At 52.7% G+C, this 25,960-nt stretch overlaps 1 protein-coding gene across 1 annotated transcript in view; it reads right to left on the bottom strand.

Annotated features, from left to right (window-relative positions):
• HSPG2 (heparan sulfate proteoglycan 2) overlaps positions 1-20,603 on the bottom strand; it is a 104,349-nt gene extending 83,746 nt beyond the window's left edge. The window contains exons 1-5 of the mRNA XM_026455926.2: positions 20,497-20,603; positions 17,153-17,290; positions 4,824-4,895; positions 4,598-4,719; positions 4,438-4,508 (exon numbers count right to left, since the gene is read on the bottom strand). Of these exons, the coding sequence (XP_026311711.1) occupies positions 4,438-4,508; positions 4,598-4,719; positions 4,824-4,895; positions 17,153-17,290; positions 20,497-20,603 (510 nt within the window). The remainder of the gene's footprint in view (positions 1-4,437; positions 4,509-4,597; positions 4,720-4,823; positions 4,896-17,152; positions 17,291-20,496) is intronic.
• Positions 20,604-25,960: the final 5,357 nt, after the last annotated feature.

Raw genomic sequence — 25,960 nt, 5'->3', positions numbered from 1 at the left:
GGCCCAAGCGGGAACAGCTTCTGCCTGGGCTGCCCAGCAAGAAGTTCCCTGGGGGTTGAACACTATCCGCCAGGCACCTCGGCTGCCGGCAGCACCTGCAGCATTCACGTGCCAGCCTCCTGCAAGCAGCCTGGCTTGGTTCTCAGGTTCTCCAGCTCCCAGCTGCCCTGCTGCCCTGGCATGTCTGTGGGGCTTCAAAGGCACACCAACCTGGTTGGGCCTGCCCATACCCTCCTGGGTCACTGCCCACAGATTTCATGCATGCCCCTTGCACAGTGCCAGGACTATGGAGGGATGGGCGGAATGTTCCACAAAGTTATGTTACCATGAGACACCACTAACAACCATGGCCATTTCCTGAACCTGTCAGGTTAGGACTTCCCATGACTCCTGACTCACCAAAGGATGAAAGGAAAAGCCCTTATCATGGCCAACCAGGTTCTATGTAATCTGTCTACACACACACCCACATAAACATACACACACACACACACACACGCCCCACTCCAATCTCTTTTGCTACTGTGCTCACCCAACTCCCTGCCTTCTAAAATAGCCACATGCATCCCCTCAACAGTCCTCAAACACACGAAGCCCCCTGCCTGGGACACTGTCCCCACATATTCCATCACTCGCTCCTCTTCTTCCAGTTTTTGTTCAAATGTCACCTTTCAGCTGGGCACGGTAGGAGGCTCACACCTATAATCTCAGCACTTTGGGAGGCCAAGGCGGGCGGATCACCAGAGGTCAGGAGTTCGAGACCAGCCTGGTCAACATGGTGAAACCCCCTCACTATTAAAAATACATAACTTAGCCTGGTGTGGTGGCAGGTGCCTGTAATCCCAGCTACTTGGGAGGCTGAGGCAGGAGAATCACTTGAACCCAGGAGGCGGAGGTTGCAGTCAGCCAAGATCATGCCATTGCACTCCAGCCTGGGCAACAAAAGCGAAAATCCATCTAAAAAAAAAAAAAAAACTGTTGAATTAATTAATGAAGACTGAGGCAGGAGGATTACTTGAGGCCAGGCGTTCAAGACCAGCCTGGACAACATAGTGAGACCCTGTCTCTACAAAAAAATTAAAAATCAGCCTGTTGCGGTGGTGCACACCTGTAGTCCCAGCTACTTAGGAGGCTGAGGCAGGAGGACTGATTGAGCCGGGAGTTTGAGGCTGCAGTGAGCTATGACTGCACCAGTCTGGACAACAGAGTGAGACCCTATCTCTAAGAATAATTAATTAGTTAATTAATTAACGGGGTTTATAAGTGAGGAGGCTGAGGCTCAGAGAGCTGACTTGCCCATAGTCACAGGATTAGAACCTAAGACTCCACACCTGGAAGGAACTCCGTACCACCCGGTCCCACTGATGATGCCTGGGACTTTCCTGCTGGGAAGCCCATCTCCAGGGCAACGAGAGGCTGCCCATGGTCACTGAGGAGCATCCCGGAGGGGTTGGGGGTGGGGCCTCAGCGGCAAGTAGGGGCCAGAGCTCTGGCTCCGGGGCCTTGCGCAACACAGCCAGAGAGCCAGGCCTCAGTGACTCCACTCAGCGCTTGCTCCCGTGGGCATCGGCAACAGGAAAAAACAGGCTGGAACAGCGGCCCCGCAGCTGTGGCCAAGGAGGTCGGCTCCCCCTGCCCCCAGGCCAGGCTTTCCTCATCTGCTGTATGGAAGGAGAGGAAAGGGCAGACAGGGCCAAGCCCATGGCTGAGATAGGCCTGTGGACAGCAGAGCTAGAAATCAGAGCAAGGGGTCCTCGTCCTGAAGCGCCCCGTGTCTGCTTTATTCATGATAATGTCCTTTCCCGGCCACAGAAACTCTGGGATGGGAATACGCGCGAGGGAGACAAACACATCTGGGAAGGGCTGGTTACACAAAGCTGAGCTGCCTCCCTAAGTCCTAAATGGCTGAAGCAACATGATGGGGCTGGGGGGCTGGGGGGCCTCACGTGCAACTATTTAGCGTTTCCCAAAGTTGCTTAACTTGGAACCCTTTATTTATGCAAAGCTCACTAGACTAGGGTTCCACAGAACACACTTTGGGAACACCATGCCAACCATCCCACTTTTCCCTCAAGCTAGCCTTAAGTAAGATTTTAGATGTAAGATATGCTCCCCAGTACCCAGGGGCTTTGTAAGGGAGGTTCTTCAAGAAGATAAGAAAAGCCGCGAGTCCCCATGGAAGGAAAAGCGGGCTGGCGGCAGGCTAGCTGGTAGTAGGAGGGGTGTGTTCTCTCTCCTCAGGGTGATTGACATCTGTCACCTGAGAAATCCAAACACAGCCGGAGCCTTCCCTCCCTGGCCATCAGCCTGCTCTCTCAGGGGGTGAGTCCTGTCGGAGGTGAAAGAGAAGGTCGCCCGGCACCCAGTCATTCCTATCTGCAGGGACCCTCCAGAAAGCCTGGAGGTACCTGTGCCCCAGAGAAAAATAGAGCTTTGTTCCGGGCCGAGTGCAGAGACCGGGGCAGGGGCTCACTCCCAGGGCTGGGGACCATGCAGGCGAGGGGGTGCTGGTGCTCTCCAGAGCAGGGACTGAGAACAGGGCTCCCAGCCAGCTCTGTTCTCTTGGGCGAGTCCCTTCCCTTCTCTGGGCCTCAGACTCCCCTCTGTCTGATGACGAAGCAACCCTAGGTCGCGGCTCTCCAGTCCATCCTCAGCAGCCTCAGGGCCACTCTGGACAGGGGTGAGGTGGAAGCGGGGCAGCGTTAAGAGTTTGGGCCCCTTCCCAAACACTCACTTTCATCAAAACACAACCAATTTTTTTTTTATTTTAAACAGGGTTCTGCTCTGTCGCCCAGGCTAAAGGGTAGTAGGCCTCCTCAGAGCCTCCTAGGCTCAAGATATCCTCCTGCCTCAGCCTTCCAAGTAGCTGGGAGTATAGGGGTACATCACCACATCTGGCTAATTTATTTTTTGTAGAGATGGGGTCTCGCTATGTTGCCCAGGCTGGTCCCGAATTCCCGGTCTCAAGAGATCCTCCTGCCTCAGCCTCCTAAAGTGCTGGGATTACAGGCATGAGCCACTGTGCCTGGCCACAAATCCACCCCTTTCCTTTTTATATTCTCACCTTCTACATAGATATCTGGTTCAGCCCTTGGTTAGCTGTGAGGCCATGAGCAAGTCATTTCTCCTCTCTGTGCCTCCATTTCCTCGTCTGTAAAATGGGCACAATTATTCATAGTAATAGTATCTATCTCATAGGGCCGTTGTGAGGATTAAATACAAATGTAAAATGCTACAAATAACACAGCATATGGTGAATGTTCTGTAAGTGTTTGCTGTGATTATTACTGTTACTATGATTAAAATAAGGGTTTCACTGCTTAGCGAGTCTGAAAGCCATCAACTTAAATGATCCCAAAGCTTCCACTGGCTTTGATATTTTAAAGCACTGATACTCTAAAACATTAGGACTCTACAATTCTAGGCTGTGTCCCACCCGCAAAGGGAACAGGGCTAAAGGAGGGGATTACAAAGTCAGGACAGGCTGGGTGCAGTGGCTCATACCTGTAATCCCAGCACTTTGGAAGGCTAAGGCTGGTGGATCACCTGAGGTCAGGAGTTCGAGACCAACCTGGCCAACATGACTCTACTAAAAAATACAAAAATTAGCCAGGCATGGTGGCACATGCCTGTCATCCCAGCTACTTGGGAGGCTGAGGCAGGAGAATCGCTTGAACCCAGGAGGTGGAGGTTGCAGCGAGCCAAGATGGCGCCATTGCACTCCAGCCTGGGCGACAGAGTGATCCCCTCCTGTAGCCCTCCTCATTGTTCATTTATACCGCCCCTCTTGCCCTGTTCCAAAAAGGCTGCAGAGAGTTTACAAAGATGTGCACTTAACAGCCAAGAAAATATTAACTAAAGATACGTAAATATCTTTAGTTTTATCGTTATTTAGTTATTTAGCTTCCACTGGCTTTGATACTTTAGAGCACTGACACTGTAAAACATTAGGATTCTAAAATTCTCGGCTGTGTCCCACCCGCAAAGGGAACAGGGCTAAAGGAGGGGATTACATTTTATTAACTAAAGATATGTAAGAAAAACTCAGGCAGGGCAGGCAGATGGAGCCTGGAGTGAGGCAAGGAGACAGAGAGCACATGCTGAACCCCAGAGATCTAGAAAAGGGACAACTCATCCTGAGCTTGCCAGCAGCCAATGGGAAGAAGGAAACCTGACCGGTCCCTAGATTCCATGTCTCATAATGTAAAAACAAACCAGTTGCTTAGAAAAAGCACAACTATTTCTGATACTGAGAGCAGGGAATGCCCCAAGGGACAGGCTTGTCTGGCACCCTTCTCTGCCTCCTCAGTGGGGTTGGCATCCCCTCAGAGTCTGCTGACCATGACCCTTTGAAGCTGAAGCCAGGGGCAGAGGCTATAGTGATCAAAGATTCAGGGAGCTGGGATGGCAGTCCAGGCAGTACCCCACCAGCCTCACCCCAGCAGCCTTGGTCTGGGCAAGATTACCCATCACTCCCCAAGCCCGAACACAGCCAGTGCCCAAAATAGCTAGAGCAGGAGAGAGTGCCAGGAGGCCCTGGCAAGGGCCTGGGCTAGGCCCACCTACAGGAGAACCCAGTGGGCCAATGCACACATACCTCTGGTGCACAAAGAGGCACCTTCAGTCGGCCATGGAGCTGTCCCTGGGAGTCCCCCACCCACCAGGCCCCCCCCGCTCAGCTGCACGTTGCTCACGCAGAACTTGAGCTGCTGCTCCACCCTTCCCACAACGCAGGCCTTCCTGCCTGAGCCAGACTGGAAAAGCCTTCCACAGAAATGCCACCACACCATATAGGGAAGTGCCTGAAGACCTCCCCGCCCCACCTCCAGAATCTGCCAGCATCAGCCCCCTCAGGATCCTCCATGGCGATGCTGGTTCCTCCCTGGGTCCCCCAGCTGCACAACAACACAATGGGGGCTATTCTGGGCTGCCCAGGGTATTTAAAGCTCTGGCTGGGCCTCCTCCCTGGGGAACAAAAGGCCTTGCCCTCCTTAAGACCTTCCTGAAATTGTTCCTGCCCAGACTGTAGTGGCTGCATCCTGTACTGTTCCCCACCTCTCCTGCTAGGCCCTGAGGCCCTGTAAGATTCAGTGTAAAATGCCTCCTCCAGGACGCCCACAGGGCTGCCCCCTGCTCAGCAGCACTGCCTGAGACCCTCAGAAAAGCTGGGTCCTGGCCCAACCCCGCCATCGATCTTCTCTGGTCCCAGTTTTCTCATCTGCAAAATGTGGATGTGAATCTCAGTGTGTGAAAGCACTCCAGAGGCTTCCATGGTTAGGATGAGTAGTGTCTCTCCGGCCACCTTGTGAAGCAGAATATAAGCAGGAACGGGAATTGGTCTGTTTTGCCACTGCCCTTTTTCTAGCACCTGGCACACAGTAGGTGCCAAATCAATATTTACTGACTGATACAAATATTTGTGGAATGTGTCTGTAGCCTCCGTAGAACCACCCAGAATGCCAGGCACACAGCTGGCTAATACCCTCGATGGTAACATTGCCAGCTGTCAGCTTAAGCACAAAGAATACAGCAAGCCTTATGCTAAGTACTTGACGTTAATTATCTCATTTAATTTGCTCAACAATCCCAAGAGGTCAGTACCATTACCTTATTTCACAAGCAAGAAAATGGGAGTTCCAGTCCAGGTGGTTAAGCAGCTAGCCTGAGGTCCTAACTGGCTGGTTAAGCAGCTCGCCTGAGGTCCTAAATGGCCAAGCTGGGAGTCAAGCCCAGGAGCCCTGAAGCCCCCGGCATCCTGCACAAATGCACTTTGAAGAAAGGCGGTTGGAGAGCACTGGGTGGGGAGCCAGGAGCCTGAAGTCAGCCACTAAGCTGTGTGACTTCAAGCAAGTTGCTTGGCCTCTCTGAATCAGTTTTCTCTTCCATAAAAACAAGGGCATGAATTCCTATTCTTCAGGTCGTTGATAGGATCAAAGGAACCAAAGGATGTGACTCTGTCTCCCACACTAGCCCCAGCCCCTCCCCAGGGGCAGCAGCTGTGAAGGATGGTGGGAAGATGTGCTGGGAGGAGGGGGCTACCCAGAGCTGGCTCAGGAACAAAGCTCTGCAGCTGCTGACAACAGCTGGGGAGAGCTCCGGGCCTGGCCCAAGCAGGGGGAGAAGGGGCAGGCTGGGAAGTCACCTCTGGCCCTCCTCTGTCACCCTTCCCTGCTGACAGCTGCTGAGGCCTCGGGGCCAAGGGCCCCAGAGCAGGCAGGGAGTGGGGGTGTGGAGGGGGCGGGCGGGCTGGCTGGGGTCATCTCAGTCCTCATGCTGTCAACTGCTAAAGCCTCAGGGTGCCTGGCCCCACTGTCCCATCGTGCAGCCCTTTACCCAGTTCCCTGGGAAGCCTGGGTGGAGAGGCCGGAGCAAAGGTCTGGGGCTGAATATGCCTTAACTGGAGCCTGGCCTGCTCCAGGGCCCCCGTGGGGAGGTGCAGGGCTGGGAGGGAGGGGGTCCTGAAGAGGCTTGCAGTTTCCCTGGTGCACAGCCCCATTACAGGCCCTTCAGGAAATGTCCCTGGAGGCTGTGAACTTGGCCCACCCCAGCCCATCTCAGCCCTCTCAGCTGCTGGCCAGCCCAGCTCCGCTCCCAGTTCAGTGCCAAGCCTTTCCAGCCCGCTCCATCCAGCCCACGCAGCTCTCTCTCCTCTGAACTCTCACATACCCATAATTACAACTGACCATACTTTCCAAAGCAGAAATCAAGAAACCACTGAACAAAAGGATTTCTGGGCTACTTCTGAGTGTCAGAGGCAGCCTGGGAGATGTAGTTTGGATGCAGAGGTATTCAAATCTCTGAGACACGTTGATAGTTTTTTGGGATGACTACTATATTTATCATATTTTATTAATAAATCAAAGCCATCCTAGGAGATGTGTGTTGGGCACATGCCACCCCATACCACTGTTAATTGTTGACTGGACACTTTAGCCTGGCAACTTCCTAGCTGTGTGGCCCTGGGCAAATCACCTGACCTCTCTGAGCCTCTGTTTCTTCATCTGTAAAATGAGAATAAACATGACCCCCCTCACAAGGCTGCTGTAAGAATTCAACAGGACAACCAAAGTGCTAATGTCGGGCACTTATGAGGTATAAGTACCACTTCTTCCTTCTCTCCCAGGACTATCCACCCAAGAGCTCACACACCAAGCGAGTGAGCTCTCCAAAGAGCCCCGGGGAGAATGAGACACAGGAGAGACCTGCCTGCAAAAGGTTCCAATGCATTCCTGGATCCTGCACTGTTTGAGCTGGGAGGGATCACCTAGCCCAACACCCTCATTTATCAGATGGGGAAACCAAGTCCCAGAGAAGGGAAGTGAGCATGTTATGGGGAACCAACCAGACCTGGAGGGCCTGGGTTCAATCCCGTCTCTGACGCTTCTGGCTGCTGGGAGACTTTATCACTTTGAGCCTCATTTTTGTGCCTCCCATACCCCCATAATGCTGGATTAATAATTACGGCTGGGTGCAATGGCTTGCGTCTGTAACTCCAGCACTTTGGGAGGCCGAAGCAGGTGGATCCCTTAAGATCAGGAGTTTGATACCAGCCTGGCCAACATGGTGAAAACCTCATCTCCACTAAAAACATAAAAAGTAGCAGAGCATGGTGGCACGCGCCTATAATCTCAGTTACTCTGGGAGCTGAGGCAGGAGAATCACTTGAACCCGGGAGGCGGAGATTGCAGTGATCTGTGATTGCGCCACTGCACTCCAGCCTGGGCGAAAGAGTGAGGCTCCATCTAAAAAAAAAAAAAAAAAGCTGGATTATGTATGCAGAGTGTTAAGAATGGTGCTTTAGGGCAGCTGTGAGAAGAGAAAGGAGCCTCCCAGCAACTTGATGGCAGAGGCAGATCCAGGACCCAGCCTCTTGGTTCCTAACACAGGGTCATTTACCTTTCACGAAGCCACCTCCTCCTCTCCTTGGGCCAAGGATTCTCAAAGGCCAGGATAAGGGGCTACACAGATGAGGCCTCTGGGAGGGTGGCAATGGGCTAGGACTTTGTGGGGGTGCTAATCAGGGCCGGAGCCCTCAGTCTCAACCTCTGGCACCCAGAGCTGGTCCCTCCAGCCTGTCTTCAAGCCCCAGTCAGACAGGTCCAGTCTAGGAAATGGCAGGAAGGGCTGGCAAGCGAGGGATGCGTGTCCTTGGCAGGAGAACGCGACATCACAGGGACTCGGGTTACCGGAAATGGTAAATCTCCCCACTGCCTGTCACCTCCGACCAGGAATGTCTGCTGCCCCAGGGAACATCCTGTCCACCTGCCCTCAGACAGCCTAGGGATAGCCAGGAACCTGGACCCACTCTCTGCTCCCTGCCCCACCCCCAAGCCTCAGGTTAGCTGCCGGGTCCCCCCAGCCAAAGGGTACCTGTCATTCTGGGGCAGTGAGGCTGGCTGTAACTAACTGACTAATCCCAGCGAAGGAGCCATCCTAGGAAATGTGTGTTGGGCACGGGGAAGAAGGAGAAGGCTAGAAGGAGAAACCCCCAAAAGATTGAGAGTTACCCCCAAAAGATTGAGAGGTACCCCCAAATCTGATCCATCCAATCCCATCATACGTGGATTCTGAGTCCCTAGTTTGGATGAAGGCTCTGATCTCGTTAACCCAACACAGGAGGCAGTACAGCGTGAGCTCTGGGTGGGACTAACCCGGCCGGAGGCCTGGCTCTGCCGCTTGCCAGCTGGGTGGCTCTGGGCAAGGCACCGCAGCACCTTCCGCCCTCATCTCTAATACATAAGTGACAGCAGCCTGTGACAGGAACCTGTGAAATTCGTGGCGCTAAGCTGTGAGTCATTTGGCCCAGGACCTGATGGGTAGAGAGGGCCCAGTAAACAGTGGCTATTAGGTATTGGGAAGTATTAGAAAGAGAAGGGGAAAAAAACAGTAATCGTTATAGGAGCAGGTACTAGGAGCCACACAATATTATCTGCCCTTGATGGGGCTGACCTAGTTGGAGACAGATGGACCATAAGTTAATACCCCAAATATACATGTCAAATGGTGAGAGTGCTGAAAAGAAAACACAGCAGGGTGAGGGGACGGGGAGTGGCCCGCTGAGGGTTGCTGTTTCCCTGGGTTTGGAGGGTGATGCTGACAGAGTAAGTCAGGTACATGCTTACAGGAAGGGCACCCAGGCACCAGGAGCAGTGCCTATAAAGACCCCAGAGGCAGGAGGATCCTCAGAATGTTTTGGAAACAGCCAGGAGGCTGGTTGTCTAACCCCCATGACTGCCCTGAGAGCTAGGTGTAATTGTCTCTATCCCCCGGAGAAGAATCTGGCAGGGCCAGGATCTGACCCTCCACAGCCAGGTGTCCAGGAACGACTCTCCTCAGAGCTCCCATGGGGAGGGGCAGAAAGGGAGAAAAGCGCAGGTGTCTGAGTCCAAGCTCTGATTCTTCCAGGGACTGGTCATGTGATCTCAGACCAGCTGCATCTCCTTGCAGGGCCTCAATGTCCTTGTCACTCATGGGCTAGACATGCCTGTTTCATCCACTTCGCAGATGATGTGCCCAAAAGGAAGGGGAGAAGAAAGTATGGTGCTGGGAGGTGACCTTGAGCTTCTCTGGCATCTCAGGCCAAAGTTCCTCCCCGGGCAGGTGTGAATGCCAGGTGCAGACCCTGCCCCGCTGAACCACCCAGAGCAACGACCTGCCTGACCCCCAAGAGCTCACATCCTGCTTATGCCTGCCTGGGCCTTGTCCCACTCAGCACCCAGAGCCCAGCCACAGCCACAGCCTCTGTCCTGCACTCTGGTTCTGGGTGTCAGACGTGCCCCTCACCCCAGGGCCCAGCCCAGGACCAGCTCCTTGTGTTCCTGACCAGGTGGAGGGTCCATGATTGGCTTTTGTTACCAAGGGTGCCAAAGCGGGCCAGCCCTCACGGGCACCCGGCCAGATCCCGAGGCCCAGCCAAGTGCAAACAGCACGCTTGGCGCCCCGATACGGGTGCGTTAGAGCGGGCAGGCTGCCCACTGCCCCCGTCACAACAAACCATCATCTCCGCCCCCCTGAGGGGCCCAGGCAGCCGGCACCTCTGCTGGGAGCTGGGGACTGCCAGGGGAGGCCTCCTCCCACTCTCCCACTGGGAATGGGTAGTGGGAATTTCAGAGCCTGGACATGGAGATACCAGATGCCAGCAGCTGAAAGGGCAGATACACAGACAAGCTGCAGGGAGCACGTGGGAAAATAACAGGAGCAGAGGAGCTGGATGAAGGCAAGTCACGGAGTTTTTAACATTATGGGTGGGGTCAGGCAAAGGGAGAGTGAGAGGCTGCCGAGAAGAAATCAGGAAGGGCCCAGCTGAGAGAGGAGCAGCAAGAAGAACCAATGAGAGCCAGAACGGTTCAATATGGAACAGGGGACCAGCGGTAATGACCACAGCAACTCCTTCCAGCAATACCCAGCAATTAACATAAACAGTGCTTCCAACAGAACTTTCTGGTGCAATGGAAATGCTGCGTGCCTGCACTCATCCAGTAAGATAACTACTGAGCACTTCAAATGCGGCTAGTGCCATCAAGAAACTGAATTTTTTGCTGGGCATGGTGGCTCACACCTATAATCCCAGCACTTTGGGAGGCCATGGTGGGCGGATCACCTGAGGTCAGGAGTTCAAGATCAGCCTGGCCAACATGGTAAAACCACATCTCTACTAAAAATAAAATCAGCTGGGCGTGGTGGTGTGTGCCTGTAATCTCAGCTACTAGGGAGGCTGAGGCAGGAGAATTGCTTGAACCCAGGAGGCAGAGGTTGCAGTGAGCTGAGATCACACCACTGCACGCCAGCCTGGGTGACAGAGCAAGGCTACATCTCAAAAAAGAAAAGAAAAGAAAAAAAAAAAAGGCCTGGTACGGTGACTCACGCCTGTAATCCAGCACTTTGGAAGGCCGAGACGGGCAGATCATGAGGTCAGGAGTTGGAGACCAGTCTGGCCAACATAGTGAAACCCTGTCTCTACTAAAAATACAAAAAATTTGGCCGGGTGCGGTGGCTCACGTCTGTAATCCCAGCACTTGGGAGGCCAAGGTGGGCGGATCACAAGGTCAGGAGATCGAGACCATCCTGGCTAACACGGTGAAACCCCGTCTCTACTAGTAACACAAAAATAAAATTAGTAGAGCATGGTGGTGCATGCCTGTAGTCCCAGCTACTTGGGAGGCAGAGGCAGAAGAATGACATGAAGCCGGGAGGCAGAGCTTGCAGTGAGCTGAGATTGTGCCACTGCACTCCGGCCTGGGCGACAGAGCGAGACTCCATCTTAGAAAAAAATAATAATAATAGGGGCCGGGTGCGGTAGCTCAAGCGTGTAATCCCAGCACTTTGGGAGGCTGAGACGGGTGGATCACGAGGTCAGAAGATCGAGACCATCCTGGCTAACACAGTGAAACCCCGTCTCTACTAAAAAATACAAAAAACTAGCCAGGTGAGGTGGCGGGCGCCTGTAGTCCCAGCTACTCAGGAGGCTGAGGCAGGAGAATGGCGTGAACCCGGGAGGCGGAGTTTGCAGTGAGCCGAGATCCAGCCACTGCACTCCAGCCTGGGCGACAGAGCGAGACTCTGCCTCAAAAGAAAATAATAATAATAATAATAATAAATAAATAAATAATACAAAAAATTTGCTGGTGTGGTGGTATGTGCCTATAATCCCCACTACTCCAGAGGCTGAGGCAGGAGAATTGCGTGAACCCAGGAGGCAGAGGTTGCAATGAGCCGAGATGACGCCATTGTACTCCAGCCCAGGTGAAAGTGCAAGACTCCGTCTCAAAAAAAAAAGAGAAATGTAATTTTTATTTAAAACTTTATTTAATTTTAAATTTTGCATGAAATACTCACGTGTGACTAGCAGTTACCATATCAGACAGTGCAGATTATACCATAATTGATCCTTAGGCCAGGCCTGGAGGTGGAGCTATCTCCATTTTACAAAGGAGGGAACTGAGGTTTGCCAAGGCTGCATAGCTGTAGGCCGCAGAGGCAAAATCAGAACCAGGCCTGGCCCTGCCACGGGGCTCCCCACCCACAGTTATTGTCAACGCTGGAAACAGCTAACGGAAATCGAACATGTGTGGTGATAAGGCTGCCTCGTTAATCAAGACATTAAGTCTGTCTGCTTTTGGCCTGAATTCTGTCAGCTACACCAGTTATCACACGCTGACCAGAAGTTCTGACCGCCTGTTTACAAAGGTCTTTGATTTTTTGACACTAAGAAAGGGCAGAATGGCTGGGCGCGGTGGCACATGCCTGTAATCCTAGCACTTCGGGAGGCTGAGACAGGTGGATTGCTTGAGCCCAAGAAGTTTGGGACCAGCCTCAGCAGCACGGCAAGACCCCATCTCTATGAAAAATACAAAAATCAGCCAAGTGTGGTGGTGTGTGCCTGTGGTCCCAGCTACTCGGGAGGCTGAGATGGGAGGATCACTTGAGCCCAGGAGGTCAAGGCTGCAGTGGGCCATGATCGTGCCACTGCATTCCAGCCTGGGTGACAGAGCAAGACCCTGTCTCAAAAATCAATCAATCAATCAATCAGACAGGGCAGAATGGGGATGGAATAATCCCAGCTGGTCGAGAAGCCATGTCTTTAAGAACACTAGGAAACTTCAATGGCAAAAAAGCTGGGCTTGGCCTTCTCCACCTGGCTACCCTGACCCCATCAGCCCCCTGAGGCTCCTAAGAACTGGGCGACACCCACTCAGGGTAACACAGGGCACATCTGCCTGCCTCTAGGCCTTTAGTCATGCAGTTCCCTCTTCTTGGAATGCTGTTCCCATGCCCCTCGAGCTAATCTATTCATCCATCCTTCAAGGCCCACTCAATTACCACCTCCACGCTAAAGATTTTTTGGAACCCCTATAAAGATATCCTTCTCCCTACAAGTATGTGGATTTAATTTGTACCTCAGAACACTAGAGATTCAGTCTTAATCATAATCACTTGAGTTAATGTCTCTTCTCTCCTGTTGGAACCAAAGCTCCTTGGGGACAGACACTAAGTTTTTTTTTCATCTTTTAAACATAAATATATACCTATATATAAAACCTTTAGATACTTCCTAATGTCCAGCAGCTAGGGGATAATAAACAAATACTATGTTTTTTTTTTTTTTTTTTTTTTTGAGACGGAGTCTCGCTCTGTCGCCCAGGCTGGAGTGCAGTGGCTGGATCTCAGCTCACTGCAAGCTCCCTCTCCTGGGTTCATGCCATTCTCCTGCCTCAGCCTCCCGAGCAGCTGGGACCACAGGCGCCCGCCATCTCGCCCGGCTAGTTTTTTGTATTTCAGTAGAGACGGGGTTTCACCGTGTTAGCCAGGATGGTCTCGATCTCCTGACCTCGTGATCCGCCCGTCTCGGCCTCCCAAAGTGCTGGGACTACAGGCTTGAGCCACCGCGCCCGGCAACAAATACTATGTTGAACCGAATGATAATATTGGCTTATAAGTTTGGGGATTCAATTTCTTACGGCTCTTCCCGAGTCTCCTGTGATCCCAGGAGAGGAGTCCAGACCCTTCTCTGCACTGAATTTCAATTTGTACCTCCGTAAAATGGGGACAATAGGCTGGGCGCGGTGGCTCACGTCTGTAATCACAGCACTTTGGGAGGCCGAGGCAGGCGGATCACCTGAAGTCAGGAGTTCAAGACCAGCCTGGCCAACATAATAAAACCCCGTCTCTACTAAAAATACAAAAATTAGCAGGGTGTGGTGGTGCACACCTGTAGTCCCAGCTTCTTGGGAGGCTGAGGCAGGAGAATCACTTGAACTTGGGAGAAGGAGGTTGCAGTGAGCCAAGATGGTGCCACTGCACTCCAGTCTGGGCAACAAAGTGAGACTCTGCAGGGGGTTGGGAGGGGGGGAAAGGAGGGGTGGGACAATAACAGTACCTACCTTATTGGAAGATTATTTGTACTTACTATATCTATTTAACACTATGTGCCGGGTACTTGACAAACATTGAGTTATCTTCATAACAGCCCCACAAGATCCGTATTATTGTTACTATCCTCATTTATAGAGGAGGGAAGTGATGGTGAAATTAAATAGATCAAAGAGCTAATGCAACTCAAGTGCTCAGTATAGCGTGGGGCACATGCTAGCTACTAAATAAACTGTATTAACCGTTGTGGAGTTTTTTTCTGAATAATAAAGGTCTACAGAATTAGGGGAAATTGAGGAGACTTCCCCAGGGCTGAGCACATAGTCAGCGTTCTCCAAATATTTGCTGCTAGACTGTATCAGTCCCACACGTACCAGTGATAGGTGGGGGGGACCCTAGCTAAGCCCAGGGCTGCCCCTCTCTGACTCCCCTCCCCACTGGGCTCCTCCCCTCTCCTCTGATCTACAGAGCAATAGCTGCTCCCTGCCCCACAGGCCATGTCAGTAGAGAACCTCTTTCCAGCCCCCATCTTTCCCCAAAGACAGGCAGCATGGAATGACTTTGGGGAAATGACCTTTGTCCGGCTGTGCCGAGCCTGCAGGTGAAAGGAGACAAGAAAGTCTGATTAACTCTCAAAGGGGCTGGAGGCAGTGACTCACACCTGTAATCCCAACACTTTGAGCAGCCAAGGCTGGCAGATCACTTGAGGTCAGGAGTTTGAGACCAGCCTGGCCAATACAATGAAACCCTGTCTCTACTAAAAATACAAAAATTAGCTGTGTGTGGTGGCAGGCACCTGTAATCCTAGCTACCTGGGAGGCTGAGGTAGGAGAATTGCTTGAACCCAGGAGGCAGAGGTTGCAGTGACCCAAGATTGCGCCATTGCACTTCAGCCTGGGGGACAGAGCAAGACCCTGTCTCAAAAAAAAAAAAAAAGAAAGAAAAAAGAAAAAAAAACTCTCAAAAGCAGGTAATACTCTCAACTTTCTCCAGTCCTGTCAGGGGTTTTGACACCCTATTCTTTGCTGAACCCCCACCTGGATCAAAAAAAGGAAAGAGGGGAAGCATCTGGGAAGAGTATGATCACTGATGGAGTTTCTATGGCGGTCATCTCTCCAGGGGTGGTTTTCAGGATGAAATGAGACAGCAGACGGAAAGCAGCCCTTCTCCAACTTTGACAAGCACATGAGTCACTTGGAGATCTTGTCGGCATGCAGATTCTGAGTCAGTAGGTCCAAGGGGGGCCAGAAACTCTGCATTTCTGACAAGCTCCCAGTTGAGGCCCGGGCTGCTAGTGCCTAGACCACCCTTGGAGCTATAAGGACATTAAGGGGTGACTGCACGCAGTAGGCCCTCCATAAAAGTGAGCTATGCCTTTGTTTCTTGTGATTTGATCTATAAGAAACTCTCCTAAGGGAATAGGGTGAGCCTGGGAGGCGGAAGTTGCCGTGAGCCGAGATCGCGCCACTGCTCTCCAGCCTGGGTGACAGAACGAGACTCCGTCTCAAATAAAAGAAAAAAAAGAAACTCTCCTAAGGGACTGGAACTGTTTTTTCTTTTCTGAGGCAGAGTCTTGCTCTGTTGCTCAGGCTGGAGTGCAGTAGCACAATCTTGGCTCACTGCAACCTCTGCCTCCCGGGTTCAAGCGATTCTCCTGCCTCAGCCTCCCAAGTAGCTGGGATTACAGGCATGCACCACCACACCCAGCTAATTTTCATATTTTTAGCAGAGATGAGGTTTCACCATGTTGGCCAGGCTGGTCTCAAACTCCTGGCCTCAAGTGATCCGCTGGCCTTGGCCTCCCAAAGTGCTGGGATCACAGGTGGCTGAACTGTTTTTCCACTGCTGCTAATACTGAGGTCCAGTGACGTTGAGGGGTTTTGACCAAGCACAGAAGGCTAGAAAGAGGCAGAGGCAGGATTCAAGGCCAAGTCTGCCAAGCCATCCTTCTCATGCATCACGCCACCCTAAACCCCACCCGCCTCGAGTAGCAGCCACAGGCGTGGAGATGAAGACACCCCAGCCCTGCCCCTCATGCCAGTCACCGGATCCTTGCTGGGTCATTCAGGCCTCCGGGCAGAGGCCCAGGCTCTCTAAAAAGAGGCCTTGGGCCATCACTTTCACTCCACTAGCAGCTGCTTCCAGTGGTTCCCCCCACATCGCCTTATAAAGTGGCCCAAGCTGCTCTTTTCCAAGCTGCAGTTTAATTTTATATGGAGTGAACTGACTGTCCTCTCTGCAGCCTCAGCCCGACTGCTTCACACATTCCTGTTGGAGCAACATTACCTAATTTAACCATAGCCCCTGCTCTCTGGGACTCTCAAAATAGCAGCCGCCAGTAGGGGAAAATGCCCTAATGTTATCAAAATAAAACAGTTCTCCCTCCTCCCCCACTTTTGGCCTTCACCAGCCGCAGGACCCAGCCCAAGGAGGAATCCAGGCTGAGAGGTCTAAGGTGGGCCCAGAGTGCCTGAGATCTCTGCTAAGCCCCTGTTCTCTTCATCCTTCCAGCCCTTTCCTACATGCCCTCTTCAAACATGTGTCTGGGATCTGCCTATGCCTCCTCCCCGCCCCCAACCCCCCCCCCCCCCCCGGCAAATCTTCCAGCTCATCCCCAATGGCCACTGTCGCCCTGGTTACCCGAGATGAGGATTCAATTTCCCTTTCTACTAATAACAAAAACTATGATGGTAATATAACAATTACTGCCATTCCCAGGTATTAATTGTGAACTAAATACCTCCCTCCCAGTGGCTTGCTGCCATTGCAAAGTAGGGATTAGCATTCTCTTCTTTCAGATGAGGAAGCAGCCCCTTAGAAAGGTAAAGTGACTTGCCCAAGGTCATACAGCCCAGAACTGGCAGAGCTGGGGGTTGGAAGCCAAGCCCAGCTGCCCCAAAGACCCTAATCATCGCACCAGGACTCCTGTGCAGGGTCTGAGCCCGGGAGAGGAGGAGCGCAGGATCTTCTGAGCTAGAAGGGGCTTGCTTGTCTCGTGTATTATTGCAGGGTCTGTTCATACAGCTGCCACCAAACCACAGGGCCTGTTATTATACCAGAGTTCACACTGCACCTAGATCCTGTGGGACCTAAGACTGTCCCCAGGACCCCAGGTACACAAGCAGCCTGTCAATATGTGACTCCAAGCCCCTGCTTCCCTGCCCCATGTACCCCAGAGCAGGCTGCCACATTAAAGCAGGGAACACTGGACTACTGACATACCTCGGGTGCAACCAGTGGTTAAGGGGACTGGGAGGGCCCCCTCCTCTGCTCTCCCACTCACCCAGAGTAATCATTAACCAGGGCAGAGCCAGCGCGAAGAGCAGGCAGAAGCCTGGGCTGCGGCACCCCCAGCATCTGCTCCTCCCCACTGAGTGCCTCCTGGGGCCACTTCTGTAGCCTGGCTGCCCTGGTGAGGCCTCTGGCAGTGGAGAGGGAAAGCTTGGACCACCGGCTGTCCAGGAAGGCTCAACCTGCTATCCTAAGGGAAGGTCCCTGAGGGCATTGACAGAGCCTTCGGCCCCCTGCACTCACACCCCTTCCCATCTTGCTCCCCTCCCAACATTATGAAGATCCCGTAAGAAAATAGTGTTGGAGGAGAGGATGGATTCTGGGACTTAGGGCCTTCCCATAGCAGGGGTGAGGTGGCAGGTGGGGTTGCAGGGGGACACACAATAGAACCGAGATGCAGAGGTTTATCTAGGACCAAGTACCAGGGGCCCTCTCGAAGGAGGAAAAATAAAATCATAAAATAATAGCTCCTGTTATTTATCAACTGCGTATTCTGGCTATAGGCTATTTATATGATCTCTAATCTTCCACAAAACCCTGCAATGTAGGAATTGCCATTCCCACCTGACAGAGGAGGCTCAGAGAGGCGAACCCACCAGCCCAGGGTCACACAGCAATAAGTGATGAAGCTAGGACAGGTCTCAGGACTATGCCTCCTGCCCACGACACTGTCCCAAAGTGCAACCTGCACAATGAAACGGTGCAGAATTGATGGACAGGAGCTAACAGCCACAGCAAGGAGGCTCTGGGTTCTTTTCTGGGCTGTCTGAAGCCTTTCAGCTCCTTAGCCAGGGTCCTCCTGGTCTTTCTAAAACCAAGTGTCCTGGGCTTAGAAACCCAAACTATGAGAGGGCAGCGGAGGGAGCAGGAGAGAGGCCTGTTGCTAGAGAGGGCGCATCCCCCCCAAGTTTGAAGTACCAAGTAAAGGTGGCCCCTGGGGCTTCTAGTACCTGTCAGGGCACAAGGTGGTTCTTCTGGGAGATGAGGGGGAGGTGTAGGGGGGAAGGAGGAAGCACCTGAAGCCAACATGAGGTGGGGCCTCTTGGAGGAAGGTGGCCCTGCCTATAACCCCCCTGCCTAGGAGGCCACAGTCCTCCCAGCTAGAGAATTCCCTTCAATTGCTCAGGTGAAACCAGAGGTGGGGCCCAGGCCGACTGAAAGCTTTGATCTTATCACACATTCCTGCCCCAGCCATCCCTGTCCCCCCTCCTCGACCCCTACCAGGGAGGTAAGAAGCCAGACTGACTTAATTAACCCTTTCCTCCCATTTCCGCCCATGTCCTCAAGTGGAATCCAGGCTTGAGCTGATCTGTTTCCCCCATCCCACCCCCACCCCCACCCCAGGAGGTAGGGAGAGAAAAAAAAGGGAGGAAAGTGAAAAGCAGGCACCCTAAGACTGCACCCCTCATTTAACCCACTCAATGCCAGGGAACCCCAAACCTGGGCTCTGTGGGCAGCTTCCATTTCTCCTAAATGAAAATAACCAGACACAGCCAGGCACAGTGGCTCACACCTGTAATCCCAGCACTTTGGGAGGCTGAGGCAGGTGGATTACTTGAGGTCAGGAGTTCGAGACCAGCCTGACTAACATGGTGAAATCCCACCTCTACTAAAAATACAAAATTAGCCGGGCCTAATGGTGGGCGCCTGTAATCCCAGCTACTCGGGAGGCTGAGGCAGGAGAATCGCTTGAACCTGGGAGGTGGAGGTTGCAGGGAGCCTAGATTATGCCATTGCACTTCAGCCTGGGTGACAGAGCAAGACTACGTCTCAAAAAAATAAAATAAAATAACCAGACTTAACATAAATAGCCCTCGCTATTTTGCACATCCATGAGCTCATCTGAGACTCATAATAAAATCGGCCTGCTCTTCTCTCTCCTGCTGTGGGCCCTCCCCCTGCCCTCGCCCAGGGGAGCTGGCCCCCAGGTCCTCTCCTCCCACAGGCTCACTGCAAGGGAAACAGACTCACCAATGGGTGCTGAGACCAAGTCACAAAGACTCAAGAGATCTCCCAGATCTTCCCTAGCCCAGAGCCTGGCACTTGGGAGCTGGGGTTATGCCTCCATCTCCCAGATAAGAAGTAGCTCAGAGAGCAGGGAATAGCCAGGCACAGAGGAAGGTGGAAGCTGCCTTCAGCGTTACCAGATCTACTGGAAGAAATTGGAGGCACGGTCCCTACTCTCTGGATGCCTTGGATCTTGTTGGAGAGGCAGGATTCATAAGCTGTAAGTGTCCAACACAACTCAAAGTCCAGACAATAGCAGAGTGTCAGGGGAAGGAATCAATGGCATCAATGAAGGAAGATACGGGATTGGTAATATGGTGGGCTCCTTGAGGTGTCTACCACCCCGGGCTCCAGAGAACAGAACGCCACCAGCTCTCGGGGGTACTGAGCAGTTCTCTCCAAGAACTCAGGGTCCCTTTCTTCTGACTTGGAAGGTGGCCAACAAGCAAGAAAGGAGCCCATTTTATGAGTAGGAAAACTGAGGCCCAGGGAGGAGGGATGGTAGCTGGCTGGTGACCAAGTGGATGCCCAGGCCTTAACCTCTAGCCTCCCCGGTCTGACCAGCAATGAATGTCACCTCAGCTATCTTGGGGACTTCCTCTTATTCTTTCCCAACTTTAACAACTCTGGCAGCAGGCGAGTGTCTTCCTGCTCTTGCACATGCAACAACAATGCGTACAATGTGAGTCCAGGGACAATGGGGACAACTCCTGGACCCTTGCCACAATGCTTTCCTCCTCTACCAGCCAAATCAGACTTACTCTTTAAGCCCCATTTCCTCTAGAAAGTCTTTCCAGATCACTCATGCCCAATCAATCTTTTCCTTCCCCCGACACTCTGCTATTGTCTGGACTTTGAGTTGTGTTGGGCACTTATAGCTTCTGAGTCCTGCCTCTGCAACAAGATCCAAGGCATCTGGAGAGTGGGGACCATGCCTCCAACTTCTTCCAGGAGGTCTGGTGATGCTGAAGGCAGCTTCCACCCTCCTCTGTGCCTGGCTATTCCCTGCTCTCTGAGCTACTTCTCATCTGGGAAATGGAGGCATAACCCCAGCTGTACAGGGGGATCGATAATGCAGATAAAACAATAAGCGCAATTTCAGGCACACAGCAGGTCCTTAGGCAGTGCTAGCTGAATATGTGAACAAATGAGTGGACAGAGGGACGGATGGAAGGATTCTTGAAGCTTCCACTGCACAGGGCTGTTGAAACAATATAACGCAGGACTTGGATGTAGATTTCACCTGGCAGCTGAGTCATGTGCTTCTCTGTCTTGTATTTCACCCAAGCCCCCAGTATGAGGGACCAGGCCCTGCTCAGCAAAACTCACTGAACCCCCAACAGGGCAAAACTTGTAGGCCCCACAGGGAGCTTGGGACCTGACTGAGAAGAATCAGGGTTCCCAGGGGTCTCAATCAAAGGGAAGGCCACATCCATCTCTCCGGGGAACATTATCACTGGGTTGAAATGGAAGTCAAAGGGCAAAAGGCACCCGAGTCTGTGAAGCTGGAACTGGCAAAGCCCAGGTGGCAGACATGCAGCCCCCTATAACCCTTTGCCAAGGCCAGCCTGGACCCACCTTCTCCACACAGGCCTCCCAGAATTCCTCTCTCTGGACTCAACACGCTGGACCCACTGGGGAAAACAATGACGACTTGGGAGTCTGACAACCTGGGCTCCATTCCCAGGTGTGGCATGTACTGGGTGGCTGAAGGGCCAGCCATTCCCCCTAGTTTTTTTTGTTTGTTTTGTTTTGTTTTTTGAGACAGAGTATCTTTCTGTCACCCAGGCTGGAGTACAGTGGCACAGTCTTGACTCACTGCAGCCTCCACCTCCCAGGTTCAAGCGATTCTTCTGCCTTAGGCTCCCAAGAAGCTGGGACTACAGGCATGAGCCACCAGGCCAAGCTAATTTTCGTATTTTTAGTGGAGATGGGGTTTTACCATGTTGTCCAGGCTGCTCTCGAACTCCTAGCCTCAAGCAATCTGCTCGCCTAGGCCTTCCAAAGTGCTGGGATGACAAGTGCAAGTCTGGCCCCCAACTCCCCCTCTTGATGCCTCAGTTTTCTGTTCTGCAAAATGGAGATATAATGCCAACTTCAAAAGATTGCTGTGAGTATTATATGAGATAATGCCTGGCAAGAGCCCACTGGGAGGCTTGGCTCTAAAGAGGGTGGCGGTTTTAATGGGAAGGTGTCAGCACTCCGGGAACGTTAGCTGGCGACCTATGTGACTGAGGCCACTGGGGAGGAGAACCTGCAGGTCCCAGGACAGGGAAGAGACTGGTCTATCCCCAGGAAACTCCTGGGTTTCTGTTCCTCTGGCCTGAGGGTCATAGGAAGGCAAAAGGCAGGAGAGGATGAAGAGCTATGAAAGTGATAGAGGCTGCTGGGCGTGGTGGCTCACGTCTGTAATCCCAGCACTTTGGGAGGCTGAGGCGGGCAGATCACCTGAGGTCAGAAGTTCGAGACCAGCCTATTTAACATAGTGAAAGCCCGACTCTACTAAAAATACAAAAAGTAGTCAGGTGTGGTAGTGCATGCCTGTAATCCATAATCCCAGCTACCCTGGAGGCTGAGGCAAGAGAATCGCTGGAATCCAGGAGGCAGAGGTTGCAGTGAGCCGAGATGGCACCACTGCACTTCAGGCTGGGAGAGAGAGTGAGACTCGGTCAAAAAAAAAAAAAAAAAAAAAAAAAAAGATAGAGTAGAGGCCACTAGGGCTGGGATTTATGAGGCCAGAATTTCAATCCATCCAGCCCAGCGAGGGTTCCAAGAAGAGGCATGATCCCAGTTCCCAACTATTTGAAAATTGGAAACGCCAAACAAGGAGAGGGTTGAGTCAGCTGGGGTTAGTTAGGAGGGGAGCCCAGGACCAGGAGGTGGGGGCCGGAGCTGGCTTCCTGGGAGAGAGGCATGGGCAGGCGCTGGGAGTGGGGAGGTGGGGGCAGGGGCCCAGAGGTGGGTTGGGAAGGGGCCAGAGGCAGCTGGGAACCCCAGCCCCACCCGTGGAGAAGCATCTGTGGGGTGACCCAAGGCCACCTCTGAAGTCCTCCCCAGGCTCAGGCCCCAGCCAGGCCTCCCCTTCCCCACTGACTGGAATGGGAGAAAGATAGGGAAAGAGGCCAAATGTTAAAAAACACCTAGGTGTGACCCACCTGGTGGGAAGGGGACACATCTCTAACCCACAGCCCAAACCCAAAGCACAGGAGGAGGTGGGGCGAGATCGCCAGGCCTGTGTCTCTCTCTCCTGAGTCCTGCTGTTTCTCTGAGCCCACGGGAGCCAGATTCAGAGTCGAGCAGCCCCACACCCCACCAAGTAAGGACCAACTACGGGTTTGCCCAGAGCTTCCCGGGCAAGGTCCTGCCTCTTCCAGCGTAGGCCGGAGCAGGGATAGGGCTAGGATGGGGTCCCAGGACGTCCCCCACCCTCCCCCCCGTCGCTACCCTCAGGATCCATGAACATCCTTTCTGCACCCATGGGAGCCACTTGGCCACATCTCCTGTTGCTCAGAGCCCACCAACTGCACACATCTGGGAAGGGGACAAGGTGTCCAAAGGCTCCAGCCTTTCCCAGGCCACACCCTGGGGTGTGCCCCCCTCCTTCTCCCAGTCCAGGAAGAAGCAATCAGGGTGGAAGGGTGGACTCTGTCCTACAGCTGCAGCCTCGGTAAAGGAAGGAGGGGCAGTGGCAGATCAGAGGCAGTTACACCCGGAGCTCTGAGACCGAGAAAGAGGCCCAGGGAATGGACAATCCCTTACACAGCCATTCATTCAACAAGCCTAGTACAGGACCTGGGTCATAGAGAAGGCGTGCCCAGCTGGGCCCTGGGAACCCTGCCTCAGATACTCCACCCGCCTTGCCTTTAGCAGAAACAAGACTTAGTGCAATCACAGAGTGTCAAATACCTGCCTCATTCCAGGCACTGAGCAGGGTGTACCCACCTAGTTACTTCACAACCACCAGGAAGCAGGCCTCCCCATTTCACAGTTGACTGAGGTTCAGAGAGGTAAAGCAATTTGCCCAAGGTCACAGAGCCAGTCAGGGCTGGGCCAAGACGTGAAGGCAGGGCCTTTTGAGCCCACATCTTTCCCTTGACCATAGTGCCCAGGGAAGGGGCTCTGAAACCAGTGAGGACACAGACAAGTCAAAAATGGCAGAGTGGACATCCCAGCTTGTCCCACATCTTCTGGGGCCCTGCAGAGAGCATGGCTGGGCAGGCAGCTTCCAAGTACAGGGGCCAGAGCATGCCCCTTTCCAATCTCAGCAAGGATCCTGGCCCTTCTTGGCCTGCTGGCTTCCTCAAAGCCATTAATTGGTTCACTTGAATTTTTTTGTTTGTTTGTTGTTTTGAGACAGTCTCCCTATAACGCCCAAGCTGGAGTGCAATGGCATGACTCAGCTCACTGCAACCTCCACTTCCCAGGTTCAAGCGATTCTCCTGCCTCAGCCTTCCAAGTAGCTGGGACTACAGGCATACACCACCACACCCAGCTAACTTTTTATTATTTTTAGTAGAGATGGGCTTTCACCATATTGGCCAGGCTGGTCTCGAACTCCTTACCTCAAGTGATTTGTTTGCCTTGGCCTCCCAAAGTGCTGGGATTACAGGCGTGAGCCACCACGACCATCCTTTATTCACCTGAATTTTTTTTTTTTTTTTTTGAGATGGAGTTTTGCTCTTGTTGCCCAGGCTGGAGTGCAATGGCGCGATCTCAGCTCACTATCACCTCTGCCTCCCGGGTTCAGGAGATTGATTCTCCTGCCTCAGCCTCTTGAGTAGCTGGGATTACAGGCATGCGCCACTATGCCTGGCTGATTTTTTTTTACTATTATTTTTAGTAGAGATGGGATTTCTTCATGGTGGTCAGGCTGGTCTCGAACTCCTGACCTCAGATGATCCGCCTGCCTCGGCCTCCCAAAGTGCTGGGATTACAGGTTGTGAGCCACCTCATTTGAATTTTTAATGTGTTCACCTACTACCTGCCTAGCATCAGGCAAACAGCCTGTCACCCAGGCTGGAGTGCAGTGGCGAGATCATGGTTCACTGCAGCCTCCGCCTCCTGGGCTCAAGTGAGCCTCCTACCTTGGTCTCCCAGAGTGTTGGGATTACAGGTGTGAGCCACCACTCCTGGCTCACCTGCCCCCCCCCTTTTTTTTTTAAAGAATTTTTATTGTTCAAACAAAAGATCGTAAGAGAAGACACAAATAACTGTTCTGAGAATTCTGGACTCCATCTCCTGCCATTCTTGATCTTCCTCTTAAGCCCGCTCCTCCTGGAGTTTTCCCATCTCAGGTAGTGGCAGCTCCATCCTTCGGGATGCTGAAGCCAAAGACTGTGGAGGCATCTTGGACTCCTCTCTTTCCGTCCCACCCCACATCCACCTCACTAGCAAATCCTGGTGACCCATTTTCTTTTCTTTTTTTTTTTTTTTTTGAGGCGGAGTCTTGCTCTGTCGCCCAGACTGGAGTGCAGTGGCCAGATCTCAGCTCACTGCAAGCTCCGCCTCCCGGGTTTACGCCATTCTCCTGCCTCAGCCTCCCGAGTAGCTGAGACTACAGGCGCCCGCCACCTCGCCCAGCTAGTTTTTGTATTTTTAGTAGAGACGGGGTTTCACCGTGTTAGCCAGGATGGTCTCGATCTCCTGACCTCGTGATCCGCCCGTCTCGGCCTCCCAAAGTGCTGGGATTACAGGCTTGAGCCACCGTGCCCGGCCCTGGTGACCCATTTTCAAAATGTACTGGGGATTCAACCATCTCCCACCTCTGTGGTCCTGGCTCGAGCTCCCATCGTCTGTCCTGGGTCACGGCCTCCTTGCCTTTCCCCTGAACCCCCCCACCATGTTCCTCTCCACACAGCAGCCAGAGCAATCCTATGTAACACCAGGCCCCTTCAGTGACTTCTCAATTCACTCAGGCGCAAATCCAAGGTCCTTCCCATGGCCAAGGCTCTGCCAATCACCCTCTGCCACCCCCCTGCCTGCTGTGTCCACCACATTCCCCCTCACTGATGTTGCTCCAGCCCCACGGGCCTCCTTGCTTTTCCACAGACATGCCAAGGACACTCCCACCTCTGGGCCTCTGCACTAGCTGTGCCCTCTGCCTGGAATGCCCTTTCCATTGATATCTGCGAGGCTTACCCGCTCACTTACTTCAGGTCTCCTTCAGTTCAAATTTATCTTATCAGAGGCTTTTCCTACCACCCCACCCTACCCCGCCTCATCACTCACTGCCCTCTTCCCTGTTTTATTTTTTCTTCTCAGCACTTGTCACCACCTGTTGTATTTCATTTATTGTCTGTCTTTCTGCACTAGCTATAATGCAAGTGACATGAGAGAAAGCAATCTGACATTTTTATTCTCTGAGGTAACCTCAAGATCTAGGACAGGCCGGGTGCAGTGGCTCATGCCTGTAATCCCAGCGCTTTGGGAGGCCAAGATGGGCGGATCACTTGAGGTCAGGAGTTCAAGACCAGCCTGGCCAATATGGTGAAACCCCATTTCTACTAAAAATACAAAAATTAGCTAGACATAGTGGTGCGCGCCTATAATCCCAGCTACCTGGGAGGCTGAGGCAGGAGAATCTCTTGAACCTGGGGGGCGGAGGTTGCAGTGAGGCAAGATCATACCACTGCACTCCAGCCTGGGCAACAGAGTGAGACACCATTCAAAAACAAAAATACAAAAAACGATCTAGAACACAGTCAGACACAAATAAATTAACATAAAAGATGCCCCACAGATATTTGTGAAATGAATTTTTTTTTTTTTTTTTTTGAGACGGAGTCTTGCTCTG

The sequence above is a fragment of the Piliocolobus tephrosceles genome, chromosome 1 (assembly GCF_002776525.5).
Source record: "Piliocolobus tephrosceles isolate RC106 chromosome 1, ASM277652v3, whole genome shotgun sequence".
In the NCBI taxonomy this organism is placed as follows: Eukaryota; Metazoa; Chordata; class Mammalia; order Primates; family Cercopithecidae; genus Piliocolobus; species Piliocolobus tephrosceles.
Note: the sequence above shows the minus strand (reverse complement) of the source record. Positions and strands in the feature narration are given on the sequence as shown.